This window comes from Musca vetustissima, unplaced genomic scaffold, assembly GCF_032173495.1.
Source record: "Musca vetustissima isolate MV318-11 ecotype Yass unplaced genomic scaffold, APGP_CSIRO_Mvet_v1 utg83596, whole genome shotgun sequence".
NCBI classification, from domain to species: domain Eukaryota; kingdom Metazoa; phylum Arthropoda; class Insecta; order Diptera; family Muscidae; genus Musca; species Musca vetustissima.
Window position 1 is genome coordinate 1 of NW_026882212.1, and position 14,776 is coordinate 14,776.

The following is a 14,776-nucleotide window of genomic DNA, read 5'->3' on the forward strand; positions in this document are numbered from 1 at the left end:
ATCTAGTCGCTATTCCTCGTTCGCTACATTAACAAATAATAGTCGATTTCCCTGGAAGTCTTATCAATAGACTTCTCTAGTTAAAATTTGTAATATTTACTTCAATCGCACAATAAAAAAAAAAAAAATCGAATTATACTTAGCCAATATGCAATTTCAATAACTCGTTGTGCTCTGCCATGAGCAAACACTTTAGGTCCAACAAGGAATTGTTCGTCGACCAGATACTAAATTAGTTGTAAATAGTAAAGAATAACTTCATCGTGTATTCTTTTTGTCAAAATAGTCGAAAAATAAAGAATCTCAAATTGAATTATATCCGCACCTGCTCAATAAAACTGAACTACTATACCTGTCGATGCATTTTATTCATAATGCAAATACTAACCTAGAATAAGTCGCGATTTAGTCTAATTCATGTTGCATTGCATTGTAGCGCTGCAAGGTGGGCGGCAATGTTTAGGTTCGATACATTGTTTACGACAATGTATATGTTCGATATGTTGTTCACCCCTTCCGTAGCATACCAATTATTATTCACATTAATTGGCCACTCATTTGAGTCAATGGGGGAATCTTCTCTGCGCTCTCTTCTAGGAGTCACATTCGCCTGGTTCGGATTGTAGGAGAGAGTATCCGCTCTTTCCTACGCTCTCTCCTAGAAGTCACATTCGCTCAGTTCGGATGCAGAGAGGACTTTCCAGTGCTACGGTCGTCGATGTGATCTCGACCTTGTTTACGCAACATTTGCTCACCGCGACTCACTTGCATTTTAACTTTCGTTGTTTAAACTTGCTTTCTAACTTTCGTTGCTAAAACTTGTAATCTAGCTTTCGATCTCGCACGCACGCATTAAGGTAAAGTTTTGTTTCATTCGAAACTCCTTAACTTACCAAATAAAGTTTGAAAAGATAAATCTTATACCCAATTTGTTTTATTTGTTTTTCTCTCTTTTTGGTTTTTCTCCCCTCCTCGGTATCACGCCAATACTTATAGTCCTGAATATTCCTCAAGAAATTTGCTGTAAAAAATCCACGCTTATAGTCCTGACAGTCCGCAAATAATTTTCTTTAAAAAATTCACGCTTATAGTCTTGACAGTCCTCAAATAATTTTTTTTTAGAAATCCACGCTTATAGTCCTGTCAGTCCCCAAATAATTTTCTTTAAAAAATTCACGCTTATAGTCTTGACAGTCCTCAAATAATTTTTTTTAGAAATCCACGCTTATAGTCCTGACAGTCCCCAAATAATTTTCTTTAAAAAATTCATGCTTATAGTCCTGACATCCCTTCAAGAATTTTCTTTAAAAAATCCACGCTTATAGTCCTGACATCCCTTCAAGAATTTTCTTTAAAAAATCCACGCTTATAGTCCTGCCACTCCTCAAATAATTTGCTTTAAAAAGTCCACGCTTATAGTTCTGACAGACCTCAAATAATTTTCTTTAAAAATCTAGGCTTTTAGTCCTGACAATCCTCAAATAATTTTCTTTAAAAAATCCACGCTTATAGTCCTGACAGTCCTCAAATAATTGTCTTTAAAAAATCCACGCTTATAGTCCTGACAGTCCTCAAATAATTGTCTTTAAAAAATCCACGCTTATAGTCCTGACAGTCTTAAAATAATTAGCTTTAAAAAATCTACGCTTATAGTCCTGACATCAAATCATTTTTATAAAAAAACTCACGCCTATAGTCTTGACAGTCCTCAAATAATTTTCTTTAAAAAATCCACGCTTATAGTCCTGACAGTCCTCAAATAATTTTCTTTAAAAAATCCACGCTTATAGTCCTGACAGTCCTCAAATAATTTTCTTTAAAAAATCCACGCTTGTGGTCCTGACAGTCCTCAAATAATTTTCTTTAAAAAATCCACGCTTGTGGTCCGGACAGTCCTCAAATAATTTTCTTTAAAAAATCCACGCTTATAGTTCTGACACTCCTCAAATAATTTTCTTTAAAAAATCCACGCTTATAGTCCTGATACTCCTCAAATAATTTGGTTTAAAAAATCCACGCTTATAGTCCTGACAGTCTTTAAATAATTTTCTTAAAAAAACTCACGCCTATAGTCCTTACAGTCCTTCACGAATTTGCTTTAAAAAATCCACGCTTATAGTCCTGACAGACCTAAATGAATTTTCTTTAAAAAGTCCACTCTTGTTGTCCTGACAGTCCTACAAAAATGTTCTTTAACAAGTCCACGCTTACAGTTCTGACAGTCCTACAAAAATTTTCTTTAAAAAGTCCACGCTGACAGTCCTTCTAGAATTTTCTTTAAAAAATCCACATTGACCGTCCTTCAGGAATTTTCTTTAAAAACAGTCCTTCAAGAATTGTGTTTAAACAATACACGTTTATAGTCGTTGGATAGGCTCTAAAAAAATCTACGCCTAGGATAGGTCCTGAAAATTTTTCTTTAAAAAATCTACGCCTGGGATAGATCCTGAAAAAATATTCTTTAGAAACTCTACGCCAGGGATAGGCCCTGAAAAAATATTCTTTAAAAAACCTATGCCCTGATAAAAAAAATATTGTTCTTTAGTCCCTGTAAAAATATTCTTTAAAAATCCATTGTCGTTGTGATTGTTTAAGGTCTTACACATTCCTGCCCATTCGCTCATTCCCTTTACTGTCACATTTTTATGACCACTTATTGTTCCAATATGCAAGATTATCCTTACAATGTCATCGCATCTCATAAAAGCGTTCTTCACAAAACCAATTTAATTGTATAAAATAAACGTTTATGCATAATTTAACAGAATATCCAGTTTGCTAACAATGGCTGAAATCATGAAAAATAAAAAAACAACAACAACAACACCGACCATAAAGAAGATTTCAATTTATGTTGATGGTGTATTATTGGTGCGGTATGCTGAATGGATTGTGGTCCATAATATCCAACCATTCAGTCACTCACTCACTCGCTCATCATTGGACACCAGAATTACAATAATGATAGGGACAGCTTTTTTTACCAACCCTCCCCCACCCTCTGTTTCACGTCTCACTTATCATTTTTTGCATGAATCGCCCTTTGTTGTTGCTGTTTTTTGTGTTGTAATGTAACCAAATAACAATGACTTTCAATTACAGGATATACGGGTAAAAACTGTCAATACGAATTGGATCCCTGCAATCCGGCTGAATGTATGAACGGTGGCAGCTGTGTGGGAAATTCAACACATTTTAGGTAAGCAAACAAAAACAAAAAAATGGAGAAAAGTAGCAGAATCCTGCTAGCTGTAGCATTGAATAAATCCTGCATAAAATTTTATTAGTATTTGTTTATTTTTTGTATTACAAAAATGAAAAAAGAACAGAAAATAACGAAATTGTTTTCACCGCAACATTTATGGTCGCAAGCTGATGGCTGCTTGCGGTGCACATTAATTCTATTGTTGCTAAATAATTGAAATTCATGGTACATAGACATAAACAATTGAAAGGGATTTCAATAGATTTGTTAACTTTTGAGGAGCTTGAAGGGACTACATATTTTTTAAGATTCCACGCCTTGGATAGTCCTTGAAAAATATTCTTTTAAGATTCCACGCCTTGGATAGTCCTTGAAAAATATTCTTTTAAGATACCACGGCTTGGACAGTCCTTGAAAAATATTCTTTTAAGATTCCGCACCTTGGATAGTCCTTGAAAAAATATTGTTTAAAAATTCCACGCCTTGGATAGTTCTTGAAAAAATATTCTTTTAAGAGTCCACGCCTTGGATAGTCCTTAAAAAAATATTCTTTTCAGAATCCATGCCTTGGATAGTCTTTGAAAAAATATTCTTTAAAAATCAACGCCCTGTTGTGGTCCCTCAACAAATATTCCTTAAAAAAGCCACGCTATTTATGCCAAATTTCGTGCAAATCGAAATATATATAGGGACTTTGGAGACCCATTTCCCTTAAATCGGACGAAAATATATATGGAAGCTATATCTAAATCTGACCCGATTTTCGCGAAACTTGGCACACGTCATTCTGCACATAATTCAGTACTCTTTGCCAAATTTCATGCAAATCGAAAGATATGGAGGGACTTTCGTGCCCCATTTACCTTAAATCGGACGAAAATATATATGGGAGCTATATCTAAATCTGAACCGATTTTTTCCAATTTCAATAGGGATCGTCCTTGGACCAAGTAAGTGACTTGTGTCAAATTTCATCCAAATAGGATCACAAATGCGACCAGTACTTTGTTTACAATTTAACATCTACAGACGGGCGGACGGACGAACATACATAAATCGACTCAGAAAGTGATTCTATGCATATTCTCAAAAGGAACAATGTGTCTATTTCGCTTCCTTTTGTCTGTTACAAACATATGCACACAGACATAATACCCTGTACCACAGTGTGGTGAAGGGTATAAAAAAGCCACGTTATTTATGGTCCCTGATAAAATATTCCTTAAAAAATCCACGCCCTTTATGGTCCCTGAAAAAATATTTGTTTGAGACTCCGACAAAATATTCTTTAAAAAATCCACGCCCTTTATGGTCCCTGAAAAAATATTCGTTTGAGACTCCAACAAAAAATCCACGCCCTTTATGGTCCCTGAAAAAATATTCGTTTGAGACTCAGACAAAAAATACACGCCCTTTATGGTCCCTGAAAAAATATTCGTTTGAGACTCCAACAAAATATTCTTTAAAAAATCCACGCCCTTTATGGTCCCTGAAAAAATATTCGTTTGAGACTCCGACAACATATTCTTTAAAAAATCCACGCCTTGTTTTAGACCCCGACAAAATATTCTTTAAAAAATCTACGCCTTGTTTTAGACCCCGACAAAATATTCTTTAAAAAATCCACGCCTTGGAATGTCCTTGATTTTTTTAAATTGTACGTGGTCTTTAAAAACTTATTAATAAAAAAATATTTTCTTTACTTTTTCTCTTTAATTAGGTGTGAATGTGCACCCGGCTACACAGGACCTTTGTGCCAACACATACTCAATGAATGTGAATCTTCACCCTGTATTCATGGCATTTGCGTAGATCAGGAGGATGGTTTCCGTTGTTTCTGTCAACCAGGTAAGTGCTTTTGTAGTGTACCTTAATTAAATATAAAATAAAGAAATAGCAGAATAATATACAACAACTACAAAGTTTTCTATTGTGGTTTAAAAGGTATTTGAGTTCACCGGAGATGTTTTTAAGCATAATATCTGTCTGCCATTCCGTTTCCTCTTGTTTAAACTTTTATTGGCTTAATTGTATCTTGTCCTGTCTTGTTGTTATGCAATTCAAACAAACAATAATGAAAATAGTTTATTATATAAACAATTGTCAACATAATTTAATTTGTTAGAAAATCTTAGTTTGTACTGCAGGGCATGACAATTTCCTAAGAATAGTAGAAGATTGCCTGCAAGGACTAGACAGTGGTTTTTCTAAGTCATAGACGGAAATAAAAATAAGTTTTAAGGATGATGAAAAACTGTCAGATTTTACAAACGCTCCACAGGATATACTTCATAAAAAATAATGTTCATAATTTGAAATTTTACAACTTTAGTTACTCATGACCTGAGATAGTAAGGCAATACATAAAAAATTGAAAATACATTAAAAACTACTCCATGGTATAAGATTTTTGTTTTAAAGATTTCGCCATTATAGCTGATATTTCGATTGGTATTTATCCCTTCCATCAATATCCTTCCCCTGGTTTAAAAAAGGAGGGATGAAGAAAATAAAAACCACAATTTCCACTCATTTTAATTTTTTCCATTTGTATACGATGAAATTAATGCATATGACGACTATGTGAGAATATATGTTGAAAACAAGAATGGAGGGAATACATTTCAGCTTAAAAAATACTTCATTTCCTCTTAATACGTTGAATTAAGTAGTATGTCATCAAAAGTTGTTTCTTTATATCCGATGCGGGTGATGTTTTTTTTTGTATATAATGGCAATTTGTTAAGAAAATTGTGGAAAAGGAAAAGTAAAGAAAAAACTTATGTCACGACAAATGGAAGTTGGATAAGTTTTTTCTCAGGAAGATTTTAATTCCCTGAAAACTCAAAATGACAAATTACTTCTACGACGTGTAAGCTCGTAATGCCGAATTACTTTATGAATATGAAAACTCAAAGGTACCGTTCATGTGGAATACATCGATATCTTTACTAAGATTTGTATACACATCGACCTGAAGGTCGAAATTTATTAATTTCTAACCTAGGCGATTATGTTCTGGACCCAGATTCTGTAACGTCAAGATATGTAGATTTTTGATCCAGCTGAATGGATCGTGTGCCCATCCGTCTGTGGTCTAAGTATAGGCCGAAGTTATGGACCCATATTCAAGAAATGTTGGATGTTATTTTTGGTTCTGACCAAAGACGGCACTTACATCTTTGGAAATGATCAGTTCATATTCAGGGTATAAAACGGTCGAAAAATTATGTATCTGATTCTTTATATAATCTACCATTGTATGAAATATATATTAAGTTTGATTTTCCGTTGTATGACGATTTAAAAATATCCGTCAGGGTAATATACCGAATTCGCTGTAATTCAATACTTTGCGTTCTTATTAGATAGCAAATATCTCCACTAAAAATTAGAAATATAGGTTCATATTTCCGTAAATCACCTATATAACGGTACACCCTATTTTTCGGTATATTGGAGTTATTCAGAGCGTTTTTCGACCGAATTAGCTGTAACTTGAATATTCGGTTCTTGTTGTGTACTAAATCTTTCCACTAAAACCTATAAATATATGTTCGCTTTTTCCGCTCGCACCCTTATAACGATACTCCAAAATTTTCGGTCTGTGAGGGTATGGAGCACGTTTTTTAATCGAAGTTGCTGTAATTAGGTATTTTGTAGTCGTACTTGCTAACAAATCTCTCTCCCAAAAATGATTAATATTCGCCCAATTTTTGGGATAGTCCCCATATAATCCCCTTTTTATACCCTTCACCACACTGTGGTACAGGGTATTATGTCTTTGTGCATATGTTTGTAACAGGCAAAAGAAACGAGATAGGCACATTTAAGAATATGCATAGTATCACTTTCTGAGTCGATTTATGCATGGAAACGAGTGTCTATGTCGTTCTGGTTCCATTTCAGAATATGCATAGAATCACTTTATGAGTGGATTTATGCATGTCCGTCTGTCCATGTTAAATTGTAAACAAAATGTACGTCGCATTTGTTATCCGAATTAGATGAAATTTGGCACAGATCATTTGGCCCAAGGACAAACCATATTGAAATTGGTGAACATTGATCCAGATTTAGACATAGCTCCCATATATATTTTCGCTCGATTTTAAGTTAACGGTGCACCAAAGAGCCAAATTCAGGCTGATCGGCGACAAGGTGCTCAAGTTAGGATAGAAATTAAGGCCGATCGGTACGAAATTTTTTTAAGATAGCCAACGTGTGTCATGTTTCATTGAAATCGGATCAGTTCAATCCCATTTTTGGCAAATGGTTCACCAAAGAGTCAACGGACAAACTTAAATCGTCATAATATTTTACGCTGATATAAAAATATAGAAATGATTATTTCGATGAAATATAAACGAAAAAACCAACTTAAGGGAAACCCCCCATTATCGATTTGATATTTTCAAGATTTTCAATGAGCTGGTAAATGAATACCAATGCATGTTAAGGTGTGTAACTTTACACATATATGGTTGAAGATTTCAAAGAGAAGAAAAATAATTTACAAAATGTTGTTGTTGTTTTTGGTGACTGAAGTAAAGTCCTTATTTTTATACCCTACACAACAATGTTGTCAGGGTATTATAGCTTTGTGCAGATCCAAGAGTTTGTAACGCCGCGAAATATTGGTCGTAGACCCACCTTTAAGTATACCGATCGTCATATCTCGACTAGCTGAGTCGATCTAGACATGTGTAATCACGATACACGATATATTTTGTAATCACGATACAGTCCACAGTTATGGACCAATCTTCACGAAATTTTGCATGTAGGATGGGTTCTGCCCAAAGAAGACCCCTATTGCTTTTGGTAAAGACGGTTAGTATCTAGGGGATGAAATGCACCAAATACTTAATTTTTATCATTTTTTTCTGGTCGCTCTAGAGGCCGCAATTATGACCCAAACATCGCGAATTTTTACATAGAGAAGGGGATCGGGCCAAAGAATAAGCATGCCTGTTTTGATAAGGATCGGTCAATATTTAGCGGGTCAAATGGACCCTGACTTGTATGTGAAAAATTACAAAATTTGTATTCTATAGCGTATAGTTTCACACCCGAAAGACATAGACGCGAAAAGTTGTTGGTATATCCAAGGGCAGTGGTTGGCCTTTAAATTGATACCACTTTTATGGTCGTATGTACTCAGATGTGAGAGTTACAATTAAACATTTACAGGTGCTTATGGATTCAGATAATATTTATTAACTCTTTAACACACTAGAGGGCGGAAATATAGCGCTGATCGCTTTAGAATGTTCCATGATGTTCCAGTTATGGTCAAGGATAACGCCTATAATTTTCGGTGATGGCCAGATAATTATATTGTGATGAAGTGGACCGAAAACTTAATTTGTTGTGTTTTTTCGAGTCGGTCTACAGGCTCCAATGGGAATAAGAAAATCACAACACAAGGGATGGGAATATGGACAAGTAATTAGAAGGGCTGTACTGAACATATAAATCCACAGACAGTTAGTTTTTCGTGGAAGTTGTGTAGGGTATCATATGGTCGGCCCCGTCCGACTATACTGCTCCGCTCACTGGTTTAAGGCGGGCATGATAACTCCTCACTGGAACATCGGAATCCGAAAATTCCAACAGTGTTAGAAAGGGTACATGTCTGGCTCTCGTATGAACTAGGATTATTGGCTTCGCTCAAAAATCAGCAAAATTGCGGACCTTTAAAAAATATTTTTGAAAAATCGCCTATTTTTTACCACAAACCAAGTTAAAAACCAGTAAGGAAAGTAGTAAAGTCGGACGGGGCTGACTATATGATACCCTTCACCACTATGGGTATATTAAACAGGACTATTAGCATGAACTTGAATGAAATAAAATATGTGATATTTATCTAAATGTGAATCTACGTAGATCTATCCATAAAGTATGTAAATCGACTTCAAACAAATATAAATAGGTCTTCCGTTGGGCTATGTCTGTACTTCTAGAAAACGAAACTACATAATTCTATGCTCAATTTTGTACGTTGTGCAAAATTTGATGTCAAACTGACTAACATGAGGAGTTTGATGCGCAATTTACTTGAAATCGGGCCAAATATTAAGCGATTTCAAACAAACTTGTCACAGGATACGTTATACTAATTTCAGAACGTTTTGTTCCTATTGGTTCCTTGGTGCGTCAAGTACTTAAAATCAAACTATAATAAAATGGAGCTATATCTAAATGTGGACCGATTTTCACGAAACAACGCAGACATCAATCTAGGCTCAATTCAGTACGTTATGCCAAATTTCGTGCAAATCGAAAGATATATAGGGACTTTGGAGTACCATTTACATGAAATCGGATGAAACTATATATGGGAGCTATATCTAAATCTGGACCGATTTTCACAAAACTTTACATACATCATTCTAGACTTAAGTGATTAGGCTGTACCAAATTTCGTGCAAATCGAAAGATATATAGGGACTTTGGGGCACCATTTACATGAAATCGGACGAAACTATAAGTGGGAGCTATATATAAGTGGGAGCTATATAGAAATCTGGACTGATTTTCATAAAACTTGGCAGACATCCTTCTAGGCTCAATTAAGTACGTTATGCCAAATTTCGTGCAAATCGAAAGATATATAGGGACTTTGGGGCACCATTTACATGAAATCGGACGAAACTATATATGGGAGCTATATCTAAATCTGAACCGATTTCCACGAAACTTTACATACATCATTCTAGACCTAAATGAATAGGCTGTACCAAATTTCGTGCAAATCGAAAGATATATAGGGACTTTGGGGCACCATTTACATGAAATCGGACGAAACTATATATGGGAGATATATCTAAATCAGGACCGATTTTCATAAAACTTGGCAGACATCCTTCTAGGCTCAATTAAGTACGTTATGCCAAATTTCGTGCAAATCGAAAGATATATAGATACTTTGGGGCACCATTTGCATGAAATCGGACGAAACTATATATGGGAGCTATATCTAAATCTGAACCGATTTCCACGAAACTTTACATACATCATTCTAGACCTAAATGAATAGGCTGTACCAAATTTCGTGCAAATCGAATGATATATAGGGACTTTGGGGCACCATTTACATGAAATCGGACGAAACTATATATGGGAGCTATATCTAAATCTGGACCGATTTTCTCTAAACTTGGCAGAAATCACTCTAGGCTTAATTCAGTACGTTATGCCAAATTTCGTGCAAATTAAAAGATATATAGGGACTTTGGGGCACCATTTACATGAAATCGGACGAACCTATATATGGGAGCTATATCTAAATCTGGAACGATTTTCCCGAAACTTGGCAGACATCACTCTAGGCTTAATTCAGCACGTTATGCCAAATTTCGTGCAAATCAAAAGATATATAGGGACTTTGGGGCACCATTTACCTGAAATCGGACGAAACTATATATGGGAGCTATATCTAAATCTGGACCGATTTTCACGAAACTTGGCAGACATCATTATAGACCTAAATGATTAGCCTGTACCAAATTTCGTGCAAATCGAAAGATATATAGGGACCGTTTACATTAAATCGGTTAAATATATATATGGGAGCTATATCTAAATCTGAACCGATTTTTCCCAATTTCAATAGGGTTTGTCCTTGGGCTGAATAAGTGACCTGTGCCAAATTTCATCCAATTCGGATCATAAATGCGACCTGTACTTTGTTTACAATTTAACATCGACAGACAGACGGACGGACGGACATGCATAAATCGACTTAGAAAGTGATTCTATGCATATTCTCAAAAGGAACCATGGGTCTATCTCGATTATTTTTGCCTGTTACAAACATATGCACAAAGACATAATACCCTGTACCACAGTGTGGTGAAGGGTATAAACATTGGTAAAACATTGACTCGATACGTTTAAAGTTTGAGAATCTCTCTTGCCTTCACTTGATACTGACACAACAAATCGGCTATATCTTCAAAAGTTGTTGAGATTTTCACTTCAAGTTTTGTAAAGACAATCTAGAATTATAGTAGATTCGATTAAAATCAAAAAAAAAAAAATTGACATCGAGAATGGGGTGTCCCCTTTAATATACCCTCCATCATAGTAAGGTACAAATGTCCCCGGTTATTGATTATACGGTTAAGTCTGTTCACGTATAGACACAGATTACATATTGAATGTAGTCCACTGTAGTCCTTCAGAAATGCAAGGTCTGTTAGGATGCATCTCTTGAATATAGACAACGTAGTAAAGGGTATCATATAGACGCCCGTCTGACTTTACTTCTTTCCTTAACACTACTTAACTCCCACATAATAGCACACCCATCCGATAATTTACACATTTTAAAAATAGCTTTGCACCAATTGATACTACTTTTTAAGCCATATACAAATTGTTCGGGATCCAACAAAATCGTTATAGCCATGAGTTAATACAATATCGAATATATGATAGCGGAAGGAATGCCCCAGAGTGCCTCTGTCTCACGGTACTATCATTTCAGGCTCATCACACAGTTGTCTTTGAGCAAGCGACGACCACAATTAAAAAAAATTAAACCTGTTTTGAAGGTTTAAGAGGATGTGTTAATTGTATTTTTGGCAAATTTATTTTGAAACTCTCTGTGAATAACACAACAGTGTTCGAACGTCAAACGCCATAATCTAATGGCAGAAAATGTTCAGCATCAGTTTATGGTTTTCATACTCGTATTTAATGAATGGACTCCTATCCTCGATAGAAGAACTTAGGCACGGTGTTAATGCATTCTTATGATTTCCCAACTTCACATATCGACGTCTCCGAACCATAGTATGCTAAGTCTGAAAAGTGACTTTTTTTTAGCATACTATGGTTCGGAGGCGTCGATATGTTCGCAACCACGTTCTGTCACAACAATACTAAGCTCATACTTTTCGAAGGTCCTGGCCGCATTATCCAACTTAAATTGCTGTAATTGGTGTTGTAGGTTCAAAGGGCGTAAATTACCTCCCAACAGGAAATGTCCATATATAGATTCACGGCCCACATTGTGGTGGATGTTTTCAAACCGAATTTGCCATAATTTATTATTTTGGTTTAATATTTGGTAACAAATCCGGTATAAACGCAAATAATAAAATAGCTAGACGACTTCGAGATTTCCTTTCGTCTGTTGTAATCATACTACCTTCGAAGGGTTTAGAGATGCATAAATAAAAGAATAGTTATTAAATTAAGCTATATCGGTTCCGATTAGGCATCACTGAGCATATTATGATTACTCGGTATTTACTACAATATAATTTTACCCTCAAATTTCAGTATCATGAGGATTAGTTACATTCTACCATCCGTTTTTAGTACCGGTCCAATATTTTGGGGGTTTTAGATTTTTTAGGAACATCTCTATTTACTGAAATTTGAATTTTTTTATATAGAAAAATTTTTTGTTATGGGGGAGGGTGTCCAAAATTCGGCCCGGGCCCTTTTTCACTTGTTAAATTCGTCTTCGATACTTTCCTGTAGCCACCTACCGAATAATGATATATAGTGGTGAAGTTGAACATCTTAATATTGACAATTATGTAATAACAGACGTAAATAAATAAGATTAAATTAATGTTGTTCTTCTAAACTTTTGCAGGCTTTGCTGGTGAATTGTGTAACTTCGAGTATAATGAATGCGAATCGAATCCCTGTCAAAATGGTGGAGAATGTATTGATCACATTGGCAGCTATGAATGTCGCTGTAGTAAGGGATACACTGGCACAAGGTGTCATATTAAGGTATGACCAATATTTCCCCTACAAAAAATTATATAGATCAAACACTAAACGAAAACCAACTACAAAAATAGTTTTAAATTATTATTCCTTTCTTTCAATGGGAATAACAATTTGTCACTTAAATTTGCCCATTCCAAACATTAAATCATCCCTTCAGTAAAAAAAACGTAATTCAATTAAAGTGAAAATTATTTGTGTAACTTTACATTATAATTAAAACATTAATCTATAAAAAAAGTGAAATGAACTAAGTGAACCCCAAGCTATATTCCCATGCCCATTAAGCATTACGAATATCTGCATATTGTTTTATAACTTTTTTTGTCTTCAGTAAACTAAATGCAAAAAAAGTTACCCAGCACTGGGGAATTAAATTCAACAAGAAATAGAACAACTTACTTTTGTAAAAAAATATCTTCCCTCAACTTGAGTTTTGTTTTATTTCATTCTCCCCCTAATTCATATCTTTTATATTATTTTTTTATTACTTAATAGTTTTTTTTATATAACTTAAGTATTTTGTTTTCAAATTTCTCTTACCATATTATTTTCTATATCAATGGTCGTTTTTTTCTTCTATGCATTTATTCATTCTATTGCATTCAGTTTTTTATTGTGTTGGTTTACAATTTCAGGTGGATTTTTGCGCTAATAAACCATGTCCTGAAGGACGACGTTGCATCGATCACGGTAATGACTACAGCTGTGAATGCCTTGGGGGACGTAATGGCCCAGATTGCAATGAAATGTTGAGAACGGTAAGTATTGAAATGGAAAATATGAAAATGTAAAATAATTGACGGACACATCGAATTTCTGAACATACTACACAACATATTAATACGAATAAATAGGATTAGTTAAAATATATATGAGACCAAGCAAGGTCTCAAATTAATCTTTTTGGAATAATATCCATAAAAATCAGTGTCTAATAGTTCTTGCAAAATTAGACGCTTAATAGTCAGATAGTCCTTGATATGTGTTCTTCAAAATGAAACGATTATTGCCTTTTTAAAGCTAGAAAAATAAATAAAATCCACGCTTATTGGTCAGTTGGTCCTTGAAAAATATTCTTTAAAAAATCCACGCTTATTGGTCAGTTGGTCCTTGAAAAATATTCTTTAAAAAATCCAGGCTTATTGGTCAGTTGGTCCTTGAAAAATATTCTTTAATAAATCCACGCCTCAATTGGTCCTTGAAAAATATTCTTTAATAAATCCACGCCTCAATTGGTCCTTGAAAAATATTCTTTAATAAATCCACGCCTCAATTGGTCCTTGAAAAATATTCTTTAATAAATCCAGGCTTATTGGTCAGTTGGTCCTTGAAAAATATTCTTTAAAAAATCCACGCTTATTGGTCAGTTGGTCCTTGAAAAATATTCTTTAAAAAATCCAGGCTTATTGGTCAGTTGGTCCTTGAAAAATATTCTTTAAAAAATCCACGCTTATTGGTCAGTTGGTCCTTTATTCTTTAAAAAATCCACGCTTATTGGTCAGTTGGTCCTTTATTCTTTAAAAAATCCACGCTTATTGGTCAGTTGGTCCTTTATTCTTTAAAAAATCCACGCTTATTGGTCAGTTGGTCCTTTATTCTGTAAAAAATCCACGCTTATTGGTCAGTTGGTCCTTGAAAAATATTCTTTAAAAAATCCACGCTTATTGGTCAGTTGGTCCTTGAAAAATATTCTTTAAAAAATCCACGCTTATTGGTCAGTTGGTCCTTGAAAAATATTCTTTAAAAAATCCACGCTTATTGGTCAGTTGGTCCTTGAAAAATATTCTTTAAAAAATCCACGCTTATTGG

The 14,776-nt window shown here is 34.6% G+C and overlaps 1 protein-coding gene across 1 annotated transcript in view; it reads left to right on the forward strand.

The window, feature by feature from the left end:
• Window positions 1-3,102: 3,102 nt before the first annotated feature.
• Window positions 3,103-14,776, forward strand: part of LOC133328422 (neurogenic locus notch homolog protein 1-like) — a gene marked incomplete at its 5' end in the record, with an annotated part of 31,598 nt that continues 19,924 nt past the window's right edge. The window contains 4 exons of the mRNA XM_061536991.1: window positions 3,103-3,199; window positions 4,926-5,053; window positions 12,825-12,967; window positions 13,603-13,725. Of these exons, the coding sequence (XP_061392975.1) occupies window positions 3,103-3,199; window positions 4,926-5,053; window positions 12,825-12,967; window positions 13,603-13,725 (491 nt within the window). The remainder of the gene's footprint in view (window positions 3,200-4,925; window positions 5,054-12,824; window positions 12,968-13,602; window positions 13,726-14,776) is intronic.